We start from the raw sequence: 27,535 nt of genomic DNA on the forward strand, positions 1-27,535 counted from the left end.
GGTGGAGACAAAGCTTCACGTAGGGTGCAGCTGAGAGACTCCATGTCTGCTGGATACAGGCCTTATTTCATCTTAGCTGTCCTCCTTTGGTGGTGGTTACAAAGCATTAAGGAGGGGATGCCTAAAAATAATCCTTTCTTTGGAAACAATAACAGTTGCATCCTAAGGCTAGTTCGCTCTAGGAACTGGTGCTGAGCACAACATGAATTAGTATAATAAAATACCATGACTTGTAGAATGCATGAGGAAACGAATAAACATTTTTCTGCTTGGGGGTGTCCTTTAATAAATTTGAGTCAATGAAACTAAATTAGCAGAGGGAATGGAAAAAGTACATTTTGAAAGCATCTCAGAAGGTCAGGATGTGTTAACCAAGAACTGGAAACTGAATGCCAAACTTGAGAACAGTGTGAATTAAAATAAATTGGCTTTCCAATCAAAATAACAGCCTACTGAGTGGGGATGGGTGGTGCTAAATGATTAAAAATACTTTTTCACAAGTTGTAGGCAGAGAAATTACTTCTGAGTCATAAGGGACTGAACATCCTTACTTACACTCTTTTTCAGCTGACCATTGCTTCAGTGGAATTATTCCCTCAGTGGGTCCTGTCCTGCCATATAAGTTGAATACTGAATAACCAGTCAGGACTTGACTTGATGTTAAGCTGCTCCTCAAACAGCCTTCCCCTCTTGGCAGGGGCAAGGGCAAGTGTCTCCTGTGTGCCATAGTAGGCTTCAGGCATACAAGGTATCACAGCAAAGCTTACTGTCCTATTGGAAGGATGAGGAGGGTGTGTTGGCTGTTGGGTACCCTTCTCTCTTCCTCCATGTGGCTGAGCAGCAGCTTCTTACCAGCAACAGCAGACCTGAAAAGAATAATTGAGAGCTCCCTTGCTAAAGGCAGGTATGAATAAGCATGTCAGGTTGCTTGAGAATTTCTTCAGTGTCTCACAGCCCTCTATCATCCCTGCCCTCCCCACCCCACCCCGAAGATGAGCAGAAGTTGTTGATCCAAGAAATACTGCCTGACTCAAGAGCATTTGAGGTCCCTCTTCCTTGCTTACTTTCAGGGTTCAGAAATCATCTTTCTAAGTGAGCACCTTCTCCATTGGTCTTTCTTCTGTAATCTCCAGGAACCTTTTTAGAATTTCACTGTTGAAGACATCTCCCTTCTGTCTCCCTGTAGAAGCAGCCCCTCTTGCAAGTCTGGAGACTGTTTTCTAGGCAGGTCTCTTAAATTAAGCTTAATTCCTTATCTCCCATAAGATCAAACTCTGATTGCAGACTACCCAGTAAAAGAAAAAGAGAGAGGATTATCCATACTTTTAGAATGGGACTCTTGGCCAAGACCTATTTTAAAATGTTGGAATAATGATGTGTTGCTCTAGATGCATCTTTCCTTCCAAGTCCCTGAAAAATGTTCAAGCTAGGCCCCAAGGTTCCGGTATTTAAGTTCAGGTTGATTCAGCAGTAGGCTCTTGCATGAAACCCTCCTTATGATGTGAAAAAATGATTACTTTTAAGTTTTATAACCAATATCTTGGATCTAGTCAATTTATTAATATGCTTCAGGTTGCCCTGGGTAAACTGAGTTTTAAGGTAAAGATTAAACATGAACACCCTTGTTTTGCAACTTTTTTTTTTTTTTACAGAATTTCACTTCTGTTGAATAACCATGTTAGTCATGCATTTGAAAGGACTTGTACTGTTCTATTGTCTTCTGTCTCTATGGGCTAATCATTTTGACAAATGTAACTGGAGAGGGGCTCAGCGGGATCTCCTAGTTTTGATATACGCAATCCTTAGCTGGGCATAAATGGCCCTGTGTTCACTTTGCCATTGGCATTTATTAGCTGTGACTTCCGTAAAAGGTACTAAAATTTGTCCACAAGTGATCGGCTGTGGCCACACTAGCCCTCTCCTTTTGGGAGTGGCATGTTAATGAGGGATTTTGGAAGATGCTAGCGAGGCGTTGACATGAATATGCAGCACCTCATTAGCATAATTCATTTTTTCATTTTTGGAAGAAGGGGATTTTGAAATCTGGGGGTCCTTTTCAGAAGGCTTTCCGGCTACATGGGTGGTGTGTGTTTGCAAAGAGGCACTTTGGAATCGCATATGGCTGCCATTATGGTAATGAAGTGCTGCATATTCATGTCATCTTTGGAAATCTCTCATTAACATGCCCCTTCTGAAAGGGAGGGGTATTGTGGCCACAGCTGTACTGTTGCAGATTTTCTTTCTTTCTGTTACTGTTTCTCTTTCCAGTAATGAGCTTAGTTAGTACTTAAGCACTATATTGGGAGAAATGCAACACCTAAAGCATAATTCAAGCATCCAAAATATTAATGTCCCCCCCACTCAAAAAAAAAAAAAAAAAAAAAAAAAAAAAGGCACAGCTCACTCAGGCTGTGGGAAGCATGAGGTTTTTCAGCTTGAGTCCAGAACTGAAAGTGGTGGTGATGAGAGTCCAGTTAATCTACTATGAGCATCCAGTTATTTTGTTGTAGACTTTCTGGCAGATGGAGGCTTCTTTAAGCATCTCATAATTGCCATAAAAGTATAATTCATGGCTAGCCTTTTTAGGGTTGTAACATTTTTAGAGTTAATTTGAAAACAAATCTTTCTTTCCTAGAATGAAGCCCAAACAGCAAAGGAATTCATAAAAATTGTAGAGGCTGCAGAAAATGAGTATCAGGTAAGACTTCTGAAACATGTAAATTATATTATTCCTACATAAATCACTGCTTAATTTCAGCTAATATTATGTACATATTACATGAGTTTTGGGGCTCAGTCTGTTACTGAAGTAGAAAAAATGGCTCATTCAATGAGTAAATGCATTTTTGGTATTTAGTTTACAGGGAATGCTGTCTTTCGTACTCTTATCTACCAAAGTTGAGGGGTGTGGGGGGGAAACTTCCATGAAATAGTGCATTTTTTTACTTAAGTGTCCATCCAGTGAGAGTATTTAACTGTGGGCTGGCCTTTCATAAGAGGTTGTTTGCTCCTGAAATGAGATTGTGTGCATTATACTTGTGCCTGGAAACCTTATTAAGATATCAGGTTTCCAGCATACTAGATACTGTACTGACAAAACAAACAAAAAAACCTGCCATCTAAAAGCTCACAGTCTACGAAGATAAGACACAAGGGGTTGGAACAAACAGACTCAGTGTGGGAAATAAGGATAACAGTTATAGTGACCACGTGAAATAATTTTGCTTGGGAATCTGAGTTTGATTTAAAAATACTTCATGGATTTGAGATGTTGTAAGGAGTTTTGGTTTTAACAGTTGAAGCTTTAATTTTCTTGAATCTCAACATGCTATCATTGACACCCTTTAATTTCCCACAAAGGAAAATTTAAACAGTGTTTTTAAAATGCTTAAAATAACATTGATATGAGTTTGAATTTTTTAAATTCTGCCAGCCCTAAGTGTATTGCTTGTACAAATTGACCACCCCTATTAAAAATGTTAGTCTTTAACTTTATAAACTGACTGTTTTGAGGCCCCATTTGCAAGATTACTGTAAAGTATGGGCTTAATTTTTTAAACTGCCTACATTTAGTAAGACTTAAAAATGGGAGCCAACAGGTTACACATTACCCTGTGATTATTTTAGAGAGAGAGAGAGAGAGAGAGAGACACACCCCCCCCCCCAAGGGACCTCATCTAGTCCACTCCTCTGCCCCCTTGGCAGGGCCAAGCACCATCCCTGACATCTGTTTGCCCCAATCCCTAAATGGCCACCGCAAGGATTGAGCTCACAACGCTGGGTTTAGCAGGCCAATGCTCAAACCACTGAGCTATCCTTCTTTCTCTAGACGTATCCCACTTTTTCCATTCTTCTTCTTCTTCTTCTTTCCAGCGTAGTTTGTTTTCAGTAATTCTTAAATCTTTGCTTTAACAGACTGCCATCAGTGAGAATTATCAAACTATGTCAGACACTACTTTCAAAGCCTTACGTCGACAATTACCAGTTACTCGCACTAAGATTGACTGGAACAAGATCCTTAGCTATAAGATTGGAAAAGAGATGCAGAATGCTTAAGATGAACATTGCATGACTGGATAATTCTAGTGTTCTTGTATACAAATAAAAATTATTACAAAAGTATTTGGAACTGTTGAGTCACCCAAGTCAGCATGGGCTTTTGCCATTGTAAAAATCACTGTAAGTAGTTTGCTTGGAGCACAAAACTTAACTAATCAACATTTTTTTCAGTTTGTTTCCTTTTCCTCAGAGGGATGCAAAATCAGTGTAGCTGAAAACCTTCCTCTAGAGTTTGTTGTACCTTTTTTAATAATGAAAAGACCATGCCTTTAGATTTCAATATGAAACTAAGAATGGTTTGAAAAATATTTTTGCATACAGTAACTGTCTTGCTTTTCATATGAAGTGAACAACTTCTGAAATTTTGTGGATTCCTTGGAGATCAGTAGTGTACATTTCTAGTTCAAAGCCCATCATGGATTTAGCAATATATGCTGCTGTAGAAATCCCTCCATTGGATATAAGATTAGGGAAAGCATTTTCTGTATTAATTATGTTTAAACGTTTCAAAATACTTATTCAGCTGCCTGTGTTAACTTTTTTTTAAACAAGGCCACGGTCTTAGGCTGTTTTAAGATTTTGAAATTTAAAAAATACTTATTTGATATATTCATGTAAGGCTTTATTCCTGACAGTTACTTAAGTGAGTTCAGATTCCATCTGCCCTGAAGTTATTTTTTATCATACAACCACAAATGTAATATAACAAGGCATATTGTAATATATAATATGTACTCATTACTATGTCTATTTTTTCTTGGATTAAAATGTACTAAAAGTCAATGTGACATTAAAATGCAGATTTTCTATTTATTTGAGTACCAAATCAATTATTGGTTGATCCTGTTGTGTGAGATTTTTAAAAAAAAAAAAAAAAAAAAAAAGCTATTTAAAACTGAGTCTCACTTTGAAACTTGTGGTTGCTTATTGATTATATTAGACATGCAGGTACATACATGGTTTGCTGTCATAGCTCATTGCCCTTCCCTCCCCCATTGTAAGAAACATGTTCATACTATCACTTGGCTGAGGACTGCTTGAAATAAATTTGGGCACTCCAATATAAGTTACTGGTCCTCTGAGCCATATACAAGTCTTCAGAAGTTAGAAGTTGGAGTGCACCTGCTGAGGCTTGGAGTGAACCAAAAGGGCTAAAGTTCATAGCCCCACACCCCCATGCAAGGCAGAGGTCCTGAGCTCCCCACTCCCAATCTGGAAGGTGGAGGGGGAGAGTGAGGGTGGGGTGGGCGGGGCGCTTGTGAACTGCACTTTAACAGTAAAAGAGCCACAGTTTGGCCACCTCTGGCTTACAGTAACTTATTTTTGGCTGTAGGTAATAGAAGAGATTGAAGTCTCTGAAAACCAAAATGGATCTCAATCTGCTAAACAAGAATCCTTTCCTTAGGTGCTGCAATTATCTTGGGATCGAAATGGTTATTTTAGGTTAAAAGAAATTGTGCATAGAGCCATACATGCAGTCAAACACTTCAACAATTTGAAATAGATAGGCTTTTGTTTAAAAAACCTGTACACAAAGGATGGTGCCTTTTTAAAAAGGTGGTGCTGTAGCTCTTAAACTGGATTTGAATTGTGAGAATTATTGTAGAGAATAAGGGTGGTGTGAATTAATGTACTTCTGGAAGATACGCAGCTGCAGCAATGATCAGCACAGTATCAAAACCTGAACAGACTTCTCATTTGTTTACAGCGGAACCCCGTCATTTACGGTTAAGTTACAGTTCATGGCATAAGAGAAGAATGGTGAATATAGATGTATGCAAATTTTATTTTATACCATACAAATACATAGCATTTCACTAATCATGGTAATTAAGATGACACACCTTCTTTCTTTCTGTACAAGAGTACATAACTGTTAGTAAATTCAAGAACTCAAGATCTGCAAGTGTAGAGTGAGACAGAAGTGTTTGATTTTCTTCAGCCGCATACTCTTTCAAAACTTAACTATTAGGCAGGACACTTTAAAAAAAAAAAAAAAAAAAAAAAAAAAAAGCGACTGTAAATACTATATTGAATATGTTGCAAACTAGCTATTCAATAAAAAACTGGCAGGACAATAGCATATAGCAGCTTCGACTGAACAATGATTTATTGGCTAACATCTACAATCCTTTTCTTAGATCTATATAAAAATTGTACAGCGTTTTTTCCTGACATACTTGCTGATTAGAAGAATCAGCCCTGGGGGAGAATGGAGAAGTGACTGAATATTTCCGGGAAATTGTTAATGGATAACAATGGGCTGGAGTCTTTCATTTCTAGGTCACTGGTTTCTGTGAGTTAGGTTATTACTAAAACAAGACTTGTTTCATATTTTTCTGGGAAAAACAACCAGGGAGCAAATAATCAGCTCACTAACACCTTCCCCTAAGATGTTGCCCCTCCAGGATCAGACATATTGGAGAGAGTGAGAGTAGGCAAAGCATTAGCGATGCAGTCATACTGTGTGAATTTCAAACTCTGGCTATTACTCCAACAACCTGAACAGCATGAATCCATTCCAAACATAATCTACAAATACTTCATGTTGGTACACTTTTTTAGTTATACATTGTACCTAATACACCATCCGAGGAGGTGGGGGTCTGAATCTAATGGTAGCAGATATTTTAGGTGGCTTTTCACACGTGGGACAGATTCAGAATGGCTAAATTCTTCAGATTCATCCATGTGCTTGCATGATGGCTTTGATACTGCTCCTGCATCTTTTGCAGTCTGTAAAACAGAGGTAAGTGGTTACCTCAGAGGCTTTTGCATTCCTCAGAAAACAGTGACTGTAGAGGGTGTGGTAATAGATTTAATATGCATTATTATTTTTCTTACAGGACTTCTGGTTTTGGAATAGAAAGAATCAAACGTACTTTGTACTGTGCAATGTGAATATATTTGAGACGCTTCCAGTTTGACTTGTAAAATAAGCAGTGTTTATGCTTTTTTTTTTTTTTCTGGTTACATGCCACTTAACACAGTTTATGCAAATCCAAAATTATGCCACATGCTGAATTTTTCACTGTAAGAACTCAGGAATATTCCTGTACAAGCTACAGTAAGCCAGTCCCTACTTCAGTCACTTTTACCTTTCTATATGCATTAGTTTGCTCTGCAACACAAGATCTCTGGCCAGTTCACAACAGCTCATTTTTTTTGTGTGTCTTGCTTAAAACTGATACATTGTTTGAATAATGTCATCCCAAATTGTACACTGTAGTGTGCCAACAACCAGTCTCCGTATTGATGATTTCCCTTAATGTGTGTGAAATTAACATGTCATTCATGTAGCTGTCATTAAGTAGATGTTGGTTTAACTTTGTTCCTTTATGTGTCTATAAAAAGTGGAATGAATGTGTCAGGATAGCTTCATACTTCAGCAATAAAAACTTAGCTGTATCTCAGGAGGGAAAGGCTGTGCCACTCTAGGGAAAAGTGAAGCTGTTCTGAGTACCATAAAGCCAGTCTGCCTACAGTTGTAGACTAGATTTGTATTCAAAATGTGTGCAATTTTTCCTTGGAGAACGAGTGTCAAGCTATGTATTTAAAATGAAACAAAACAAAACAAAACAAAAAAACTCAAAACATCTCACTGAAAGTGGACAGTAGTTAAGTGTAGGAGTTACAAATAGAGGCTAATGGTCCATTTCCACTCATTGTTCTGTGTGGTGTGCAGTGAAAAAGGTTTACTCCTCCATCTCAGAAAAGCACCCAAAACAAAAAGTGTGTGTGCTTTCATTCCCTAAAAGTGTGGTGGATTTTAATCAGTTTCCCCCTGGCCAATGTGGAGACCCCATATGTGCAGATGCTTCTGGGTTTTGGTCGTGAGGAACAGTGTCACACAGGTCCCAATGCATGGAATGATTAATGGGAATGGCAAAGTGTATGATCTGATCTAATTGTTAAGGAACAAAGGAGAACCTGCACTTCAAACAAGCTTAAGCAAGGGTGGGGAGACTTAAAAGTGCTAATTCCATTCTTGGCTTTGAATTTGTATCCACCAACTTAGTTTAGTCAAATAAAGCAACAAAGTTTAGGTATATGAATAGTTTCCCCCACCCTTATCTTTTCCTTGTAAAGCTAAAACTATGCAGCTGCAAGTCTTGTTTTTTCCGAATGCTTGGAGCCAGAGGGACGTACTGGATTTAGAATCAAAATAGCTCTCATTTGAAATCATTCAGTGAAAAGAAATCTGATAATTCTTTGCTAACTTGTAGTTTGTAATTCTGAGATAAGCACTGTGCATACTAACAAAATCCGAGTGCAATGGGATTTGTAAAATCATGGTTTTCAGTTGATTAGTTTACTTTACTACCAAAAAACTTAGCACTTCTCTTGGACTACTGTTAGTTTGTTACTTTTGCAATTCTTTGTTTCTGCTCAGAAAATTGCTAAGAGTGCTTTTTGTTTTGAAATATGTGGTTTTCAATACAGAAACAAGTGCTTTAATTTTAGTAATGTTATCACATATGGAATATTTTGAGAGACTAAAATGATTGAAGCAAAATGAAAATTACGTCCAAGTCAAGTAAACCAACATTATGGGATGATCTCACTAAGAAGAAATATATGCCATAACCTACAGCTGGTTGACTGAACATTGAAACTGAAGTGTAATAGGGGGAGGGATGTTTTGTTGAAACAGCAAGCTAAGCTACCTACTTACTACCAAAATGAGACTCAGTACTCAGTTATGTATTTGTCTATTAAAGTAACACTGCATTAAATGTTAAATTGGCTTAAGGGTTTGTCCTGTCTAGAAGAAAAAAATATCAAATTTGATATAATTGGCATTTTTTGTATGGTGACTAGTAAAATGCAGCCATTCTAGTCCAACAGGTCTGCTGTTGACTTAGGCTAGGGCTAGATAACTGCTGTAGTGCTGCTAGTACAGACACTCCTAAACCCACTGGAGGGAGCTCTCCAGCGACGTAATTGATCCACCCCTAATGAGCAGGAATAGCTATTTTGGTGAGAGAGACTCCCACTGCCCAGACTGTGCTACCCACATCAGTACTTAAATCAGCGTACTGTTATGTTTTTCAGGGGTGAGTTAGTCACATCCTTAGCAGCATAAATTATATGGACCTAAGATGAAAGATGGGAGGGAGGGGGAAGAGTATGAGAGGCAGGAGTGTGGAGATGGACTGCATGTTTTGAACTGGATTATCTCCATGCCATGCTAAAGGAAAATGTGTTGAATTATCTTCAAAGGAAAAAAAAACTGAAGGGAGGAAATGCAGAATGGGAAGATGCCAGGATCTACCTGTCGTTAAAGAGCTGCAAGTTGCAGACCCCTGATCTAGGTCTTCTAGTGAAAGCCATTAGTGGTACTTAAGTAAAATGGTCCAGTGCTCAAGACAAGGATTTGGGACTAGATCTCTCCAGCAGTTGGTCACACCAGGATAGGTGACCATGCCACTTGGTGCTGGAATTCATCTTGAATTTTGTACTCTTCTATAGAGGTGGGAGTGGGAGTTGAACCAAGCGTTCCTGCCCTAGGGAAATTCCATTTAATGGATGGGAAGCAAACAATGACTGTATGCAGCTGGCTTTACAGACTGCTCCCCACCTCAGGAGGACACAAGAAGGAGCTGACCCAACTTTGAGGGAGAAGCCATTAAAACCCATCTCTCTCTCTGCATATCTTTCACTGATAAAGCAAAATTTGAGCTTTCTTCTATGTGAAACTTTCCTACAGCGTAAAATGGATTTACTGGGGGGTTTAGTCCCATTGGGGAGATTTCCTGGATGCTGGCAGTTGCATGGACTTGAGCCCTCCCAGAGCTGAGTAGTTACTGGTGTCTGTGTTCCTACGCTGGGTTGCAGTAACTCCAAATCTGTGCCTTTGCAGGGGAGAACCAGAGCTGCTGGCTCAGTAGGACTGTGTGGAGGGGTGCGCCAGAAGGTCTGATCAAAGTCACATGACACTCTCAATGAGACCTGGGATTCAGCCCATTGCATTCACTTTCCCCATCTTCCTTGAATTTAAACAAGTCTTCAGGAAGTTAGGTACCCTGCTCCCTTTAATCAGACGGTCTCTGAGTCGTCTTTACCAGCCCCCATGCTGAGGATAAGACTGGTTGCACTGCACTCGCCATTTGCTGAGTTGTCAGAGCAACATCATTTACTAGCCACAGGAGGAGCAGCAGCAGCAGCCCGGAACCAAGCGGGAGGCAGACTCAGGGTCCAAGGCCAGTGGGGGTATGCTGGTGATCAGCCTGGACTCTGAGCCAGGCCACATCCAGTGCATCCCCAGACCAGAGGGTACCTCAAAGAGGTAAGCAACCTGTGTGTCTCAGCCCACATGGCAGGGTGGGTGTAGATGGGTTGTGCTGCAAGACTTGACAGGCTGGCTTGGGCTGGACCTCACATTGCAGTCCCAGCATGTGGAACCATGTGCAAGGCAGCATGCCCTACATGAACCCACCAGGCAGCCCCCAGGCATGGGTGCCAGCCCACTGCCAGCCTGATGGGAGGTTGGATGAGCTTCAGGGAGAGGGGGCTGCAAGCCTCTACTCTGGCTGGAAGCGGGCCAGCCACAGAGGTGCCAGCCTAACCCCAGACACACCAAGGACTGTGGCTCCCAGCATAGGGGCATGTGTGCAGGCAGGAGGCAGCACCCACTCCCACAGGCAGTGCTGCAAGCCACATAGGTATGCAGGGGCCTCGGGGAGGACCAGATTGTGCCCAGGTCATCTGCCACCCATGGGGGGACGCAACTGTGGCTGGACAGCCCCTTGGCCACTAGCCCATCAAGTGGGGGGCACAGAGGAGGCCTGCAATGGTTAACCTGGTCCCCAGGATGCTGTATGGTCCCCATGTGGTAGGGCCCACCATCCAGGGCACCCCCATCCCTTGACCTTGGAGGTGGTGGCCACTGGTCATGGTCGGGGGCAGGGCCCTAGGGACTGTATGGCATGAATGATTCACTGTCTCCCCTCCTTGTGTTCCTTACAGCTGCACCATCCCAGAACTGGGACCAGGGCAGGCCTGCAACTTCCCACACCACAAGAATGGGCACATGGCCAGAGGGGCCATCACCAGCAGGACGAGGACCTCCAGCGGGCCCACAAAGCCATACCCTGGAGATTCACCTACCTCCTGGAGCAGTGGCTGCAGGACTACCTGAAGTGGAGGGCATGGGAACAGGTGTGGTAGATGCGGGCCTGGGACCAACTGATGTGCCACTTCCATGACACCACTGGCATCTGGCAGGACTTGTTGGCCCAGGCACCTGTGGCTCCTGCTCCCATTCTCCCTGCCACGGCCGCTCCCTCTTGCCCCTCTGCCCTGCTCCCAGGTGTATTGCAGCTGATGCAGTGAGAGATGGCCATGGACCTGCTCCCCAGCACCCCCATGCCATGCCTGCCCTCCCTGCCAAGCCTGACCCCACTGCCTCCATATCTCCCCATACTCCCAGTTCCAACCCAGCCCTGAAGGGGACCCCATACCTGTGTCAGGAGGGCATCCTAGGGCCAACACTTCTGGGGCCAATCACCTCTGTAGGGTCACAGCCTCTAACCACTTCCTGGATTGATGCCCCCCAACCCCCCCCACCCAAGTTCAAATGGCCCCACCCCCGTTCTTCGAGTGTCCCTGTGGGTGCTCCACCTTAGGTGTCAGGCTTGCTCTCCCGTTGCAGCTCAGAGATCTTAATAGCTCTTTTCAGCCGTACCGCGCATACGCAGGCTCTGACGCGCCGTTTTGCATTCTTTCTATCATGTGCATGGTCCAGTCTCAGACAGTTCCTTTCAACCACCAGTAGCTGCAGATGGAGCTTCTACCTTTTCCTCAGCTAGACCATTCTTCTTCCATCTCCTCTCTTTGGGTTTGTTACCTGAAATAGAGGCTTTTTATATAGTTAAAGTTTAAAGCTTGACGTTTATAGTTGAATTTTTCCAAGGTGCTTGCTAAGTCAACGACCAGTTATGCTGCTTTGACAATCTTTATGGAGCAAATGGACTCCTTATCTTTAAGTAATTCAATCCACATTTGAAAGAACTGCGATAATCATGCCTGGCACAGCCGGTTTTAAGAAGTGTGACTCTTGCCAGGAGGCAATGCCTGCCTCGGACCATCATTCTAAATGCATACAGTCCTTGGGAGAAGGGCACATTACACAGAAGTGCCCACGTTGTTCAAAGCTTACCACATGGGCCCAGAGACAGGGAACTGCATCTATGCATCATCCTGTTTGACAAGGCCCTTCAGCTTTCTTCGCTTGAAAGTGCTGAGCCTTCTCAAAACAGCCAGCAAAAGTGCAGAGCCTTCTCTATTGACGCTGTCAAGCACAAGCGTCCTAGAACCCCCCAACTCGACTGTTGCCAAGTTTAACCAGAGGAACGACAAGTGAGGCTGAAAGCGCTACTGAAACAGTCGCTGGTGCATTGAAAAAGGCCAAGACCAAGAGAGTGGCTCCACTAACAGTGCCAGCACACAAAAGAGCCGAGCGCTAGATCAGTTCCCGAGTGTTCAAAGGTAGCACCGATGGCTTCCATGCCACAATGTTTGCCACTGATGGGCTCAAGCCCAGTGGCACCGGAGGCCCCAGCATTGATCAAGACATCAACCTGCATGGCACCAACTCCCACGGCACTGAATGTACTAGCACCTGGCTGTGATTCTTTGGCACCAACTGTCTCACAGTCCATTAAGGACTTACCTAAAACTGCAGACACAGACCCTAAGCACATTAGGTCTCAGACACAGCACAGGTGCACTCCTGAGCCTTCACCGCTTTGCTTATTGTCACTGCCTGTTTCTGTTACCTCGCAGATTTCCCTAGGACGGTATTCGATTCCATCACTGTTCCTGTGTCCCTCATTGCCTCATCACAGATCGAGGTCGCTGTCACCATTTTTATAGCCATGATCCCCTTCCTTGTACAAGGTTGAATCACAGAGGCACCAGAATAGCCGTCCCTCCATATTGCCAGCTCCCTCATCCAGACACTCAGTCTAACTCTTCACACAGGCATGACTATAGGTACCATTCCCCATACAGATGCTATTCACCTGCGAGGCATCATCACCATCCTTGCTGTGCCAGATCCCCAGACTATGAGACACGTTATCATCGAGAATGAGACGTGCATGAACAATGGGCGTCACCAGAAAGGTACTCTGTGGTGTCCTGGTCTCCCAGCCTGACTCCGGCATCTCCGCCACCTCACCCTGGGGAAGAGGAGGCCCACTTTTCTGACGCTGATGCCTCTCCTAGGCCGTCATTGCCAACTGATCTGTCCTCATCTTCACCTGACAAGGCTGTTACTCCTGGCAATACATCTCCCCCTGACGATCTCAGGGAGTTTCAGCACTTATTCTGTAGAGTTACCAGTACGCAAGGTGTTAAACTGGCGGAAATCCAAGAGAGGAAACAAGGCCTGTTAAAGAACCTGCAGCCCCCCATTTCCTCAAAGATTGCTATCCCCTTTGGTGAGGCCATTGTGGAAGCAGCCGACAACATACGGCAGACGCCAGACTCTGCTCCTGCTACCAACAAAAGAGTAGATAAATACTTTGCCCCTTCTGTGGGTACTTATTCACCCACCCCTAGCCAAACTCAGTGGTGGTGGAGTCTTCTCAGTCAAGAGCTAAAGTGCCTCAGTACAAATCTACCAATAAGGACTCTAAGCGTCTTGACCTTTTTGGCCAAAAGATTTATTCTTTCCCCATGCTTCTGTTATGCATGGCCAATTATGCGGTGCATTTGTCAAACCACAACTTTGACAAATACACCAAGCTAACATCATTAATGGAGTACTTACCTGACTCTAAGAAGCCATTGCTGAAAGCTATTATCGAGAAAGGCTATGCTACTTCCAGGACCAGCGTCCAGATTGCCCTCCACATGGCTGACATGGCAGCTTGATCTCCGGCCACGGCTATAGTTATGAGGAGGGCATCTTGGCTTCAAACTTGGGGCATTCCCAAAGAGCTCCAGAGTAAAGTGGAGGACCTGCCCTTTGACAAACAAAAACTTTTCACTGAGTCTACAGATACAGTGCTACACTCCAGCAAGGGCTCCCATACTAACCATCAGAACTCTGGGTATGTACACACCACCATTTAGAAGCAGAAGATTCAGCCTGTATCAAAGAAGGTACTCCCAGCCATTTCAGCCAAGACAACATGATCAGGACAGTCCTCCTCAGAGACCACCGAGGCATAGGAACAACCAACCTCATGGCCAACAAGAGCAACAAACAAGGCAGAAAGGTTGACGGTGACATCGAGAGCTGCATTCCCATCAGGACAATAGTCACATCTCCTTCCCCGATGTTGTTTCAGCACTGCTTGTGACCATACCTCAAACAATGGTCCAGGGTAACAACAGACAGATGGGTGTTGGAAATAGTGTCTTCGGGTTATGTCATCCCTCTTCGAGCCATCCCAGGCACCACCCCACCTATCCCGTTCCTCTTCAGAGACCCCTCTCGCAAGACTATGCTTCGACGAGAGGTGGATCATCTACTTGCCATAGGAGCAATGGAACCAGTTCTGGATGAGTTTAGAGGGAGAGGCTTCTATTCCCGATATTTCCTCACCCAAAAGAAATCTGGGGGTTGGAGGCCCATTCTGGACCTTCGAAATTTGAACTGCTGCCTCCAAAAACAATGCTTCAAAATGGTGATGTTGACCTCCATAATTCCTGTGCTAAATTGTGGGGATTGGTTTGTGGCGCTCGACCTAAAAGCTACTAGTGCTGCCTGCATTTTATCCTAAACTGCATGCCTCGGCGTGCGAGGCGCAACTGTGCTCATTGGATGTCAGAAAGGCTCTAGCCTTCTACATTGACAGAACCAAACCCTTTTGGAAGAACAAGAGACTGATGGTGTCTATAGCTGGTCACTCTAAAGGTGAAGTGATATCTTCACAGAGACTCTCTAACCTTATCATGTCCTGCATCACAACTTTCTACTCCCTGCGGGGCATGTCCTTGCGTACCAGCTCAGGGCACACTCAACCAAAGCGATGGCAGTGTTCAGTGTTCTTCAGAGGAGTCCCCCTTCGTGACATCTGCAGGGCAGCGACCTGGGCATCCTACGACCCATTTGTCAGGCACTACACTGCCTACCAACAAATCACTGAGGATACCTCCTCGTCCACGGCGGTGCTGTCTGTCCTGGACAAGACTTGAATCCGGTACCCACCCCTTGTTTATTCAGTGGGAGTACTGCTACTCAGTCACCTAAGGTGGAGCACCCATGGGGACACTCGAAGAAAAAAAAGAAGTTACTCACCTTCGTGAAGTAACGATGATTCTTCGAGATGCGTCCCCGTGGGTGTTCCACCACCCACCATTCCTCCCCACGTCAGATGCTTCTCTGTGCTTTTCTGTTTCAGATTTTGAAGTGGTTTCAAGGAACTGGCTGAGACTGGACTGTGCACATGATAGAGCATGAAACGGAACATCAGAGCCTGCACATGTGCAGTCTGGCTGAAAACAGTTATCAAGATCTCTATGCTGTGGTGCCAGGGCAAGCCTGACACCTAAGGTGGAGCACCCACGGGGTCACATCTCAAAGAATCACTGTTACTGCATGAAGGTGAGTAACTTCTTTGACCAAGTTCCCTGCCCCTGCCACTGTATATAGTTAAATTATATGGCACAGTGTAAACTGTTTATCACAAAGTTTATTTTAAACATATTCATCCCCATTAAAGTAGAACAAGTTTTTGTTTTCCACCCCTGCGTCCATGTTTATTGGGAAGGGGTCGAGAAAGGGTGAGGGGGTGAAGGGAGGGGTCAAGGTGGGGACGGGGTAGGGCTGTGGGCCTGAGGCCCCTGCTGGGTGTGCCCTGGGGAGGGTCATTGGGGCCATGGGAAAAGTCTCCCTGAGGGCCAACTGGATCTGCACCCTGTCCCTGTGGGCCTGGTGGACCAGAGCAGCACCTGGCTGTTTGTAGCCACAGCTGGCATCCACACTCAACCACAGGAGAAGGCTTCCCCCTTCCCTTCCATGATGTTGTGGAGGGCATAGCACCTGGCCACCACGTGCAGGATGTTCTGTTCCCCCATGTCCAGATGGGTGAGGAGGCACCTAAAGCATGCCTTCAGGTAGCAGAAGGCACACTCCACCTGCAGCCATGCCTAGTTAAGTCAGGCATTAAGCAGTTCCTGACTTGGGTCCAGGTGGCCAGTGTATGGCCTCATGAGCCAGGGCATCGGGGTGGGCAGCATCCCCCACCATATGCAATGGCATGCACATGTCCCCAATCACCAGCTCCCAATGGGGGATGTAGGGGCCCACCTCCAGCATAGGCCAGAGTTGTGGAACACCTGTATGTTGTGTGCTTGGCCTGACCATGCAATGTTCATGTTGAGGAGCCATCCTTAGTGGCTGACCAGGGCCTGCAGCACAATGGAGTAGTACGCCTTGTGGTTGATGAATTGGGCCGTGGATGGGGATGTGGGACCCGTCAATTACCCAAAGCAGTTGGGGAACCCCAGGGTGGTGAATCCGGTCCTGACTACATTCCTGTCTGCAAGACAGACAGCCCTCCACAGCAGGATGGTTGTCACAAACTACAAGGGGAGGAGACCAAACACACACCTGAGGGACAGAGCCTCTGGTTCCCTGTGGGCTCCCCTGCCCCTTCCTATCCCCTTTCCCGCAAGCTCTCCGGGTGCCCCCATGGCAGTGGGGCTGTGTGAGGGTGGGATGGCATGGTCCCCTGGGGATAGGGCTTCCCACAACTCCTCACATCTCCAGCCCCGCTCTCCGGGGGTTCCCTTTGGGCAGGACACCTCCTACCCCCAAACAGGACCTTTGACCCAAGAGTGCCTTACCTGCATGAGGATGGCCCCAACAATGGACTTCTCTACACCAAACTCATTCCCATGGAGTGGTATCTGTGAGGGGTGGCAAGCTTCTGTAGGGCAATGGCTACCTGCCTCTCAACAGGGATGGTGGGCCACATCCAGGTGTCCTGTCTCTGGAGGGCGGGGGCGAGCCAGACACACAGCTCCAGGAAGGTGTCTTTCTGCATGCAGAAGTTCTGGAGCTACTGCTGATTGTCCCACTGCCCCATGATGAGCTGGTCCCACAAGTCGGAAATGGTGCTATACCTCCAGACCCACCTGATCACCCAGGGGCAAGCACAGGTGGGCCCATATGGTGCCAACGGCATGCTCCTTGAAGCCAGTGTCAGGCATATCCCACTGGAGGAGGTGAAGAACGGCCGGAATCAGGTTCAGCAGCAGCTGAAGCAACTGTGAGTGAGGTCAATGCAAGCCCAGGGGCTGCTCTGACATCATGGCTGGCTGGAAAGCACGAAGTCTCTCTCAAAAAGCAAGGGAGTTCTGCATTAGCTATGCTGTCCCTCGAGGAGATAAGCAAGCTTCAGCATGGGCATGGAATGGGTATCTGGGAGTCTGTCCCTTTAAGGTGCACCTTGCTGGGGCACCCAGAAGGGATTGTCAGCCATGTGACCCTGTCTAATGGGGTTCCGGGGCCCATTCTGTTCAGAGAGCGGCCAGGCTTTGGTGGGTGGCCACAATCTGTCAACAGTTTTGTTGGAAGATATTTCCTGACAGTGTTTTCTGTTGACTGATCACTTTAGTGTAAACATAGGCTAGGTGTTTAAAAACTCCATGCGAATGAGCACTGGCATATTTTAAAATAGCACTCTCCTCCTTTTCTAAAGTTTGAAATTAGACCTGCAATGCCATTAATAAAATAATTTAAGATACTGGGTGACAAAGTCCAAACAGAGCACTCAGTTCAATTTGTCTTCTTTTAGTTCCACAAAAATAGATTAAAAACTTGCCATCAAGTCTAATCTTCAATCTATATCAACATATTTTAAATTCACTGGGAAATGGCCAAGAACTATGTGTTCTACTCCAACACAGACTCTTTATAAATTTCTGTCTTTGATATCAGACAATTGATATGATCCGAAAACTGCCACTAACTTTTCTCAAATGCTTTAACTCCAATTAGGATGTTTTTAACAAACCATCATGACCTCCACTGACAGACTGTCTGCTCCCACTCATGCAATGATCCTTAATTGTTTGGTTTGTGTCTACATTAGATTAAAGCCACTAGGAGCAGTCATCTTACATGTTTGTACAGTGCCATGTTTCATCTGAAGTGCTATAAACTACCCTTACTTATCAAGCTAAATAAAAGATTAGGAGACCATTTATTTTTCAGTAATTCTAACCCAAGTACTAAAGTTAATGGGCCATGCAACTGTTGCCTGGAGCATGATCAATAAGCAGATATCTGTATCCTGAGGTGAGTATCAAGATTTATTGACCCAGGAAGACAATAATTGCTGATGTTCACCAAACCATGTATATGTTCTCAGACATTCTGAACACTCCCTTCCCCCGAAGAGGTATCTAGCAATCTCTCTGTTCCAGCAAAGAATTTCCTAAGTGTAACTTAAAATGTGACATTCTAAAGAAGATATAAATTAGAGGTCTAGAAAAAAAGTATTGACTTCTGAGCCACTCAGAAATCAGGGACATTGAGGTTAACTGAAATGTTTGTAAAATAATTTAGAACATTGTTTAACACCCTGAATCATTAACAGACTACATGGTAGACTTAAATATGGAGTTTGACCTTTTTATTTTTTTACATGTCAGGACCAGTGTTCAAGATTCAGTATTTCTGCTGAAAAAGATGACATCACTAGAAATATAAATTGGACAAAGAAACTTTAAATCCCTGCCCTAATTTAGCCATTATGAAGGTTATCAACAAAAAAAAACCCTCCTGAAATTAGGTTCTGGCAAATAAACTAGCAGTAGTTGGGTTATAAACTGCTGGGACTAAAACTATGGCATTTTTCCAGTTGTGCACAGCATAAAGAAGACTATTTACACGTCAAAGATGGGATAACTTGGATCTTATCGGGTAAGTAAAATCTGTGTTTAAAAATACATTTCTTCTGTAATGAAGACTACAATTGCATTCTGTTATGGCCTGACTGCCTCAGTCACTAGGCTTCTGAACAATTTGTTTTTGCTTTTTAAAATGTCTATTCATTATTTGGATTCCTCGTCAATGGAATACACCACCGGTGGCCAACCCCTGGCTCTCAAGCCACATGAGGCTCTCTGAGTTATTAAATGTGACTGCTGCTTGAAGCCATGTGCCCAGAATGTCCTCTGCCACTCTGCACACATGGCCCACTGCTTGGTGGGAGAAGTGAATGGCTCTGGTGAGTCACCCACATCAAGTTGAGCAGATGTCTGGGGGTGCCTGGCTCTGTGGAGGGCATTGAGCCACGTGTTATATATTCATTTTTATCTAGCTATAGATAGATAAAAATAAATATATAATACATGGCTCTATAATAACCAGCTGGCCATCCCTGGATTACAAAAAAGGAGAAATATGTGCAAAGAGAGAATACTTCAAAGAGCATTTTAGTCCACCTGTAATGCAAAAATGCTCAGGATCATGGTATATAATCATAGGCACACATGAATATCTTCCTCCAAGCCTTAATATTATTTGCAAAAGTAGGTATTGATTTGTTCACCATTGTTTTCAGTGACTCATACCATCAAGGATATCTTATGTCATATGTACTTAATGTAAAAATGCAAGCTATTGTATACATAGGGGTAGACATAATATCTGTGTGTGTTTCTTGTTTACCTTTCCAGTGAATTCACACACAGGCGGCAGTGAGAGAGCATTCTACCAGGAGTGTGAAACACTGGGTTCTGTTGCTAGCTCTGCCTAGCCTATTGTGTGACCTCATGCAAGGCACTTACCTAATCTGGGTCATTTCCCTCCTTTTAGAATTTTTATAATACTTACATACCTCATTGTGAAACTACTTGAGATTCTTGGAATAATAGCATGACATGACTGCAAAATCTTATTATGGAAATAGAAATGGTAATATACAATTCAGTAGGAAGCAAGGTAAAAGACTGATTAAAACATATGCTTTAAATGAACAAGGCTTAAAATATGTTGACATTCTGGCCGTTTTTGTGTTGTGGAGAAAATAGAACTGAATGACCTAATGAAGCCAAAACAATTAACTCTAGTTTTCAGTTCTGAGAATTAGAAAGTTCAGAGGCTAAAGTATGCACATGTTTAAATTCTTTACAGTTAATCCTGATCAAAGTCTCTGAACAATATCAGATAACAGAGCTTCACACAAGTGATTTTCAACTAGTGTGCCATAAGAACTGTACACATGTTCTGTGAAATTTCGTCAATTTTCCCCTCACCCTGGGGCTTTGCAGAGGACCTCCTACTCTCTGGAGCTGCCTCCCCCAACCTCCAAGCAATCAAGTAACTGCTGAAATTTTGGTGGAGACATAAAGATGACATCCTAAACTCTTGTCATTTGATTAAAAGTCCCATAGCGGTGTTTGGGGAAAAAAAATTGAGGTGTTGATGTCCTGGTTTAACAAGGTATAGGTTTGGCTTGGTGTGAGTAATTAAATATACAGGAGGCCTCCTATCTTTGAGGACAGCATTAGGGAGATAAATAAATATGGAAGCTGAAAACAGAATATTTGTATTAAGATGATAAATGGATCAGTGAGATAGAAGACAGAACATCTAAACCAGTTCAGAGGAGGGACCATAGAGGGAACCACTTCCAAAAACCAACACTTGTTTACATTAATAAAGTACATTTCTCATCCGTTTTGTCTCTATTTTATTTATTGCTATAGGTGTTATAGTTGAGCTAGAAACTAAGCCACTCCGCACTGGACAGGGAAGGATGGAAAGAAATAGTGAGAGAGGCATCAGACACCAACGGGTGCTGAGCCCACAGTTATTCATGATGCTGATGATACATCTTTATAAAACTAATTCATTTTTACTGTGGTAGCACTCAAAGAATAGAGGTTCTTATGTTTAAGAACCATTGGGTGCTATCCAAACAAGTAGATATGAAACAAGTAACAATGCATTTTATTTTGAAATTATTAAAGAGGCTTACAGACATATATTTGGCCAGGGTAAATGTAACCCACACACCTAGGGTGCTGTTCACTGTCCCATGTAGTAACACCTAGACCACTTACACAGAGAAAGAATGAATCCCCTCTACAGCCCTTAGGTGAGAGCAAGTTTACTTGTAGCTCCAACTAGAGGCTCAGACACTAAGCTCCTGAGCTTCCAGTCTTCCTGGGGGAAGTTACACAATTTGCAAAGAATATGAAATTACAGTGGGTTTGGAGCCAGTGGGATTTGATTTGATTTGATTTGAAAACATCAGCTCAGGCTCTGGAACAATTTGCAAGCCTGGGATACAGTTGTGTTTTCCAACCTCACTTCCTTTGTTGCACATGTTTCTCCACCTTCATAAGGTAGCAAAAAGTCTACTCCCACTGTCCCATGCCTCAGCGATTGGGCTAACACACCTAGACCCATTGGGATTTCACTATAATTGGGCTAGAGATTAGTCTCTCAGGCTATGTCTACACTAGATTATTTTGTCGTCAAAACCCATGTTCCCGAGGTGTTCTGTCCACACTTAATTGACAGAATGCAGCACTTCTGTCCACAGTGTTCTGACACTCTCCCATGAGGCAGAACACCTCTGTCAACAGAGTCTGTAAACAGAAGGCTGGTCTGGATGTTCTGGGGGGCAGTGGGGCCCTCTGTCAGCAGACTGGGCATCAGGGACACCAGGCAGCCTTGTCTGCTTGCTTTTGCTTAGAGTTCTCTCAAGAGAGTGGCTGGGCAGTCCAGCTGCTCTGTTGATGGAGTTGATTGCTCTTTTGATCTGCTTGTCAGTCTGGCCACGATCTGTGAACAGAAGTTTGGGAAGATATCTTCTGACAGAAACTGCTGTCGACAGATTGCTCTAGGCTAGACATAGCCTCAGCGGAGTCACCAAAACTCTTCCCCTTTCCAAAGGGTAGAAATTGTGTCTGTCCCAGTGACAGAAGATATCTTTTCTTTTCTTTTTTTTTTCCTCACTGCCACTCTTCCCCAACATGTTTAGCTCTAGGAAGGCATGCTGGAAAGTTTAGGCCCTGCTTCTCACTAATCTAGTCTCAGAGGGTAGCCATGTTAATCTGTATCTGTAAAAACAAGAAGTCCTGTTGTACATTGAAAACTAAACAGATATATCTGAACACAAGCTTTTGTGGGTAAAAACCACTTTGTCAGATGCACTGGAGTGCAATGCATCTGGTGAAGTGGGTTTACCCATGAAAGCATATACCCAAATATATTTTAGTTTTTAAGGTACCACAAAGATTCTTCATTGGTTTTACTCCTAATCCAGTGAGGAAAGAGGTGGAGGTGAAAAGCCCCTGAAAAACGTTCACTTTTTTTAAAAGAGGTTTGGCTTTGTGCAGAATCCAACATCTAAACTGCCCAGTTTGCTCCCAGCACCTGCAAACACACACTCTGAACTGCTCATTGCATGGGCTTTTTTGTGAAATCAGTTTAATTGGGGCCACCCAGCTGCAGCTGTAAACTGGGGCACCCTAGGCGCAGAAAGAGGCAGACAGAGGTGGGATGGGGCCATTTTATTTGTGTAGGGTTTTAAAATATATTTTGGTTATGCTGCGGCTGGAAGAGATGCCTGGATGGAAACCCTGAGAGGGGGCGGCCGGGGGAGGCTACTTTGGGAGGCATGAATCATCCCATAAATACACACTGAGAGGTTGTGGCAGCAGAGAGCAGGATTGGCTTTTTTTTTTTTTTTCCCCTCCTCTCCTCTCTCTCAAAAACATGGCTGAAGCTGGGACAGGCTTTCTGGAACAGCTCAAGTCCTGCATCGTCTGGTCATGGACTTACCTCTGGACCCTGTGGTTCTTCCTCATGATTTTCCTGGTCTACATCCTGAGGGTGCCTTTGAAGATCAATGACAATCTAACCACAGGTAAAGCCCGTTCTCCACCGAAACCGCGCGGGCGCTCCCCCCTCCCCAAAGTTAGTGCAACTTGCGCGGGAGAGAGGGACACGTCCGCAGGCAGAGCCGGGCAGGGGGCTCGCTCCCGCCCTCGCTCCGCCGGGCTCGTCGGTTGGAAAGTTCAAGCCCCCCGCCCCCGGCTACTGCCGACCTCAGTCTGCAGCGGCCGCTTGCGCCCCAGACCAACCCCCACCGCCGCTTGCAGGCTCAGGTGCCCTTTGCCTGCCGGAGCCGGAGATGGGAGGGCGCCTGCTGCAAGCCTAGTCCCGCTCCGCGGCGCGCAGCTCCCCCGCCTAGGCCGGGAGCGAAAGACGCGGGGCGGCCCCGCTCTGCGGCTGTGCACCCGCCAGGGGCAGTTTATTGCTCCGCCCCGCCGCGCCCGCGTTGTTGCAGCCGGCGGAGGGCGTGGGGACGGGAGCTGCTGCTGGGGTTCAGAGCAGTCCCCCAAGCAGCGCTCTTTGGCCGGCTCCCTCCTCCCCCAGCAGCCCGCCTCTCCCCGCCCGGGGCCGGCTCCCTCCTCCCCCAGCAGCCCGCCTCTCCGGCAGCCCCCCAGGCAGCGCTGTCTGCCCGCTTCCCCCCCCCCCCCCCGCGGGTCACAGCTGGGGGATGGAGCGGGCTGCTCTCACGGGCCGGAGGACAGAGCTATGCTTGTCCTCAGGGTAGGGACTCTGACCTGTTCTCCCTAGTCAGGGGCAGCCGGGGCCCTCCCTGCCTGGGGCACGCATTGCTCCGGGGCTGGGGGTCAAGGCATGGCTAGGTGCGTCTGGGGCCCCGCTGCAGCCAGGGAAGCGTTGCCAGGAGAAGCTAGTTACTCCAAACCGAGATGTTTGTGCGGGAGAAGTGCAACAGCCTTAGATTCACTCCTGCTTTTAGCATCTGGCTGCAGTGACTCCTAAGAGAGGATCTGTGGGAGTCCCTGACCCCAAAGGTGGCAGCGCAGGGCACTTGCATAAGTCACAACAATCCGGGGTGCTAACAGCCTAAAGGCAACTTTAAAAAATGCAATCCAGTGTCAAGCTGCTGAACAGTGCGGGTACTTAGGATCCTGCTCAAAAAGATCCCCTTACAAAAGTCAGATGTTACCAGAAGCCAGAGCACTGTTCTACTAGTGGCAGATTTCCTAATATTTTGTTAAGGAAATTCATGGCCGTGGTGTGGTAACTTTGGTTTATCGGAGGCAAGAGCTTGGCCTACTGGCTGTTAAAGCACGTTTGCATGCATGGCACAGAATGAATGAGTTATTACTGGCATCTGCTTCCTGCCTGCTAATCAGGAATCCATCCCCCAAATCTTGTGTGAATTGGGAGGCTTCTCCCAGAATGTGGGGCACTGAGGGATATGAGGGAAAATAAAGTGACCATTGGACTCAAATGGGTTGTGCGAGTGACAGAACATTTAAATGGCTACTGTAGGACTACACTAATGTAGCCATTATTTTCAAGACTATTGTAGAGCATATCACATAGCTTTCATGACTAATGAAGTCCAAACTTGTACATCAATAAGGCTGTATTAAAAGTGTTAAACTGATAACCTTCATGTGTATTACCATTACACCCGTAGCATTTAGGGCAGCAATGAAGCCCCACTCCTGTTTCTATCAAGTCTTTTAATTGTTCTCCAGCTCTGCCTCAGGATTTTCAGATTGGTTTCCACCACTCTTCACCATGCTTTTCAGTGGCCTCATTTTCACTTACTCTCAGGTATTCATCTCATTGCTCCACTGGTGATTTAATTATTTTCCATCTGAAGCACATGGCCAATCCCTCTCCAGGGCCTATTGTCAGTGATGGTGCTCATATCCTCTGGGGTGTGCTGTGCCAAAAGTTCTTGGTTTGAGATTGTTCTGGGCCAAAAGATATGAAGGACTTTTCCTGAGGTAGGTATGGAATGAAGACAGTTTGGATGTGACATAAGTGCTTATTCATCAGCATGCTGTACTGTAAAGTAATGTCGTCAGTTAACATCTTTGATAAATCTTTAGTTTGGTTTTGGTGTTGTATTTTCATGGTTTCCAGACTGTATTTAAGCTCTGGAGTGTTCCTGGCTTTCTTGATTTTGTTTGGGATGTCCTGGTTCACCACCCTGGCTGCTGGTGCTGCTCATGCATATGAATGTTTCTACATTGGTTAGAATATGCAATAATCCTCTAGCTGCATGTTGGTGAAGCAAAAGTCATGATCTCTGTCTTACTGCAATTAATTTTCAGTCCAGGTTGCTGGCTGAATGTGTTGAGTCAAGTTGGTTTTTGTTTTTTATGGTGTTAGGTATATGGTGATAGGATGGCAAGATCATCTGCAATGTCCAGTTCTTCAAGGTGTGAGAAGGGTGTTCATTTGCTGTTGTACTCTGTGTTACCCAGTCAATGGCAATATTGAATGACAACACTCCTTTGTGACATGCAGTAATATAAATGTATTGGGGAAAAAGTGACCTGATAAAATAAGTAGCATACACTTCAGTGTTATAAACTCACCGAGGCACTGGGTCAGCCACCAGGGTGTGGATGAGCACTAACTGGCTGAAACTCACTCAGTCTAGCATTGCTGGTAGCTTGAGGGAAGCTACTAGAAAAGTGGTGAGGATTTGATCCACCCTTTTGTCTTGATGGTGTATGTCTACTTGCCACAATTTGGGCCTTGGATCTCAGGCCTTCAGATGCTGTTAAATGGTTATCTAATAATCTCATGGATGGGTTTTTTTTTACCTTTTTTTTGTCTTGCAAGGAGATTGTATAATTTATTTCACACTTGAACCTTGGTTACTATGATCCATCCCTTTCCCTCTTCAAGATTAGATTACAGAACCATAAAACTGCATTTTAAGTCAATGTAGAAACTGAATCTGGTACAGAATGTGGTAGCCAGTTAGTTAGGTCATGCAAACTGCCAGCCCACACACCACCAGTGGTTTATGATCAGCATGGACTGTTTGAAAAAGTTTTAAATGCTGGTTTAAAAAGGCTAAATGATTAAAGATTTATCTGCTTGAGAGACTAGTCTCAGAGGGGTAGGTAGGACTGCGTGTTATGTGAGAGACGGTTATTCTCTTCATGCCATAGTGTTACATTCACTAAGGGAAAATGTATTTGAGCTGAAGTGGGGGTTCTGGAAGAGCAATCAGCACCGGAGGCCTCCACTTTGCAGCCCTGTTTCTCTTTAAATCTGTTGTCTGCAGTAGACTGAATTCATTCAACTAGTGTGCATTTTGCAAGGCCTGTTTACTTAGGTTGTTGGGGAGGGTATAATGGTGGAGAAATGTTGGAGGGAGGAGGCAGTTGGTTGAGTTTGATTTACTGTACTTTTTTTTTTTTAAGCCTTGAGGTGAAAACCAACTGTTGATTTGCTTTATATTTGATCTGTATTTTTAATTTTTGGCAAAGGTGCCCCTAGATGGGATGTTTTTGGTATATATTTCTTTTATATCAAAAAGCTTTTAAATACAGTAGGGTCACAACATTCATGAGGGTTCGGTGGTGAGAACCCTTGTGATTATAGAATTTCACAAATATCTGGACGCATCACATGGTTGGTTAGGGCACCTCGTGACTGCTCCAGAAGCACCGCACGGGCGGGCGGCTATGACGCCTCGTGCCGCATGATAGCAACAGCAGCGCTGTGTGGGCGGCTACAGCGCCTCTCACAGCAGCAACAGTTCAGGGGATGACGAGCCACTCGTGAATGACTGAATTTGTGAACGTTAAATTCCTGAATGTCTTGGACCTTGCTGTATATCATGTCAGCAGTGTGCTAGGCATTTATAGAGCTGTATGGAGAAAAGCTCTCTGCTTGAGCATCAGGTCTGAGATGTAATGAGATGCATTATGACTGGTGATATTTTACATCCAGCAGGTTACTTTTAGCCTTTTGAATGGACCTGTTTTGAAGAGGAGGATTGTGTGGTATTATCTAACTTTTCTCCCCTCTCTGTGACTGTGGGGCAGAGTCACAGCCAGAAACTCATGTGATGGAAGAGTGCCTAGCTTGACATCTGGGGGGGCCTCATGTATGCTGGCCAATGGCACATTGAAGAGGCAGAGTCAAGGCTCTGCTGATTCCTTGGACTGTCCATCAACTTCCTACCTGCCTCTTTCAGGGGGTTATTGTAGCCCCATGAAGATCCGTCTGTCCACCTTTCCACATTGATCCACAGCCTGTTCTGGAGGCTATGGGAGATAGTGCAGCCTAAGGCATCTATGATCTTACTCTAAGGACGTGTCTACACTAGTCCAAATCTTCAAAATGGCCATTTCAAAGATTACTAATGAGGTGCTGAAATACATATTCAGTGCCTCATTAATGCCACCAGCTGCAGCACTTCGAAATTGCTGCAGCTTGCTGCCGCGCGGCTTGTCCAGACGGGGCTCCTTTTCGAAAGGACCCCGCCAACTTCGAAATCCCCTTAATTCAGCCACTGGGACTGAGTTCCAATGAGGAGCAGTCTCTCTGAACACGGGATTGGTCAGCTTCTAGAACCATTCAGTCCTTCACTTTATCAGGTAAGGCAGCAAGGGTGCCCCAGACCATCCGTCTGGAGTTAATGATTGATTTAGGCCAGTGAATCAACAGGTAGGAATAAGGGGATTTCGAAGTTGGCAG

At 44.8% G+C, this 27,535-nt stretch overlaps 2 protein-coding genes and 1 long non-coding RNA gene across 4 annotated transcripts in view; 2 read left to right on the forward strand and 1 right to left on the reverse strand.

Annotated features, from left to right (window-relative positions):
• The window catches only part of CAPZA2 (capping actin protein of muscle Z-line subunit alpha 2), a 41,797-nt gene extending 36,955 nt beyond the window's left edge, over positions 1-4,842 (forward strand). The window contains exons 9-10 of the mRNA XM_075014895.1: positions 2,636-2,698; positions 3,916-4,842. Coding sequence (XP_074870996.1) covers positions 2,636-2,698; positions 3,916-4,056 — 204 coding nt within the window. The 3' untranslated portion in view covers positions 4,057-4,842. The remainder of the gene's footprint in view (positions 1-2,635; positions 2,699-3,915) is intronic.
• Positions 4,843-5,355: 513 nt separating this feature from the next.
• LOC142023700 (uncharacterized) lies at positions 5,356-23,245 on the reverse strand. Its single transcript, XR_012648294.1, has 3 exons — positions 22,823-23,245; positions 11,747-11,908; positions 5,356-6,795 (listed from the first exon to the last, which is right to left on the reverse strand). It is a non-coding gene; the product is annotated as an uncharacterized LOC142023700 (long non-coding RNA).
• Positions 22,754-27,535, forward strand: part of ST7 (suppression of tumorigenicity 7) — a 246,770-nt gene continuing 241,988 nt past the window's right edge. The window contains exon 1 of one of the 2 annotated variants that reach the window (XM_075014925.1): positions 22,754-22,907. In XM_075014925.1, coding sequence (XP_074871026.1) covers positions 22,757-22,907 — 151 coding nt within the window. In that variant the 5' untranslated portion in view covers positions 22,754-22,756. The remainder of the gene's footprint in view (positions 22,908-27,535) is intronic. The other variant, XM_075014909.1, reaches the window with a different exon arrangement.

The sequence above is a fragment of the Carettochelys insculpta genome, chromosome 1, assembly GCF_033958435.1.
Source record: "Carettochelys insculpta isolate YL-2023 chromosome 1, ASM3395843v1, whole genome shotgun sequence".
Lineage (NCBI taxonomy): Eukaryota > Metazoa > Chordata > Testudines > Carettochelyidae > Carettochelys > Carettochelys insculpta.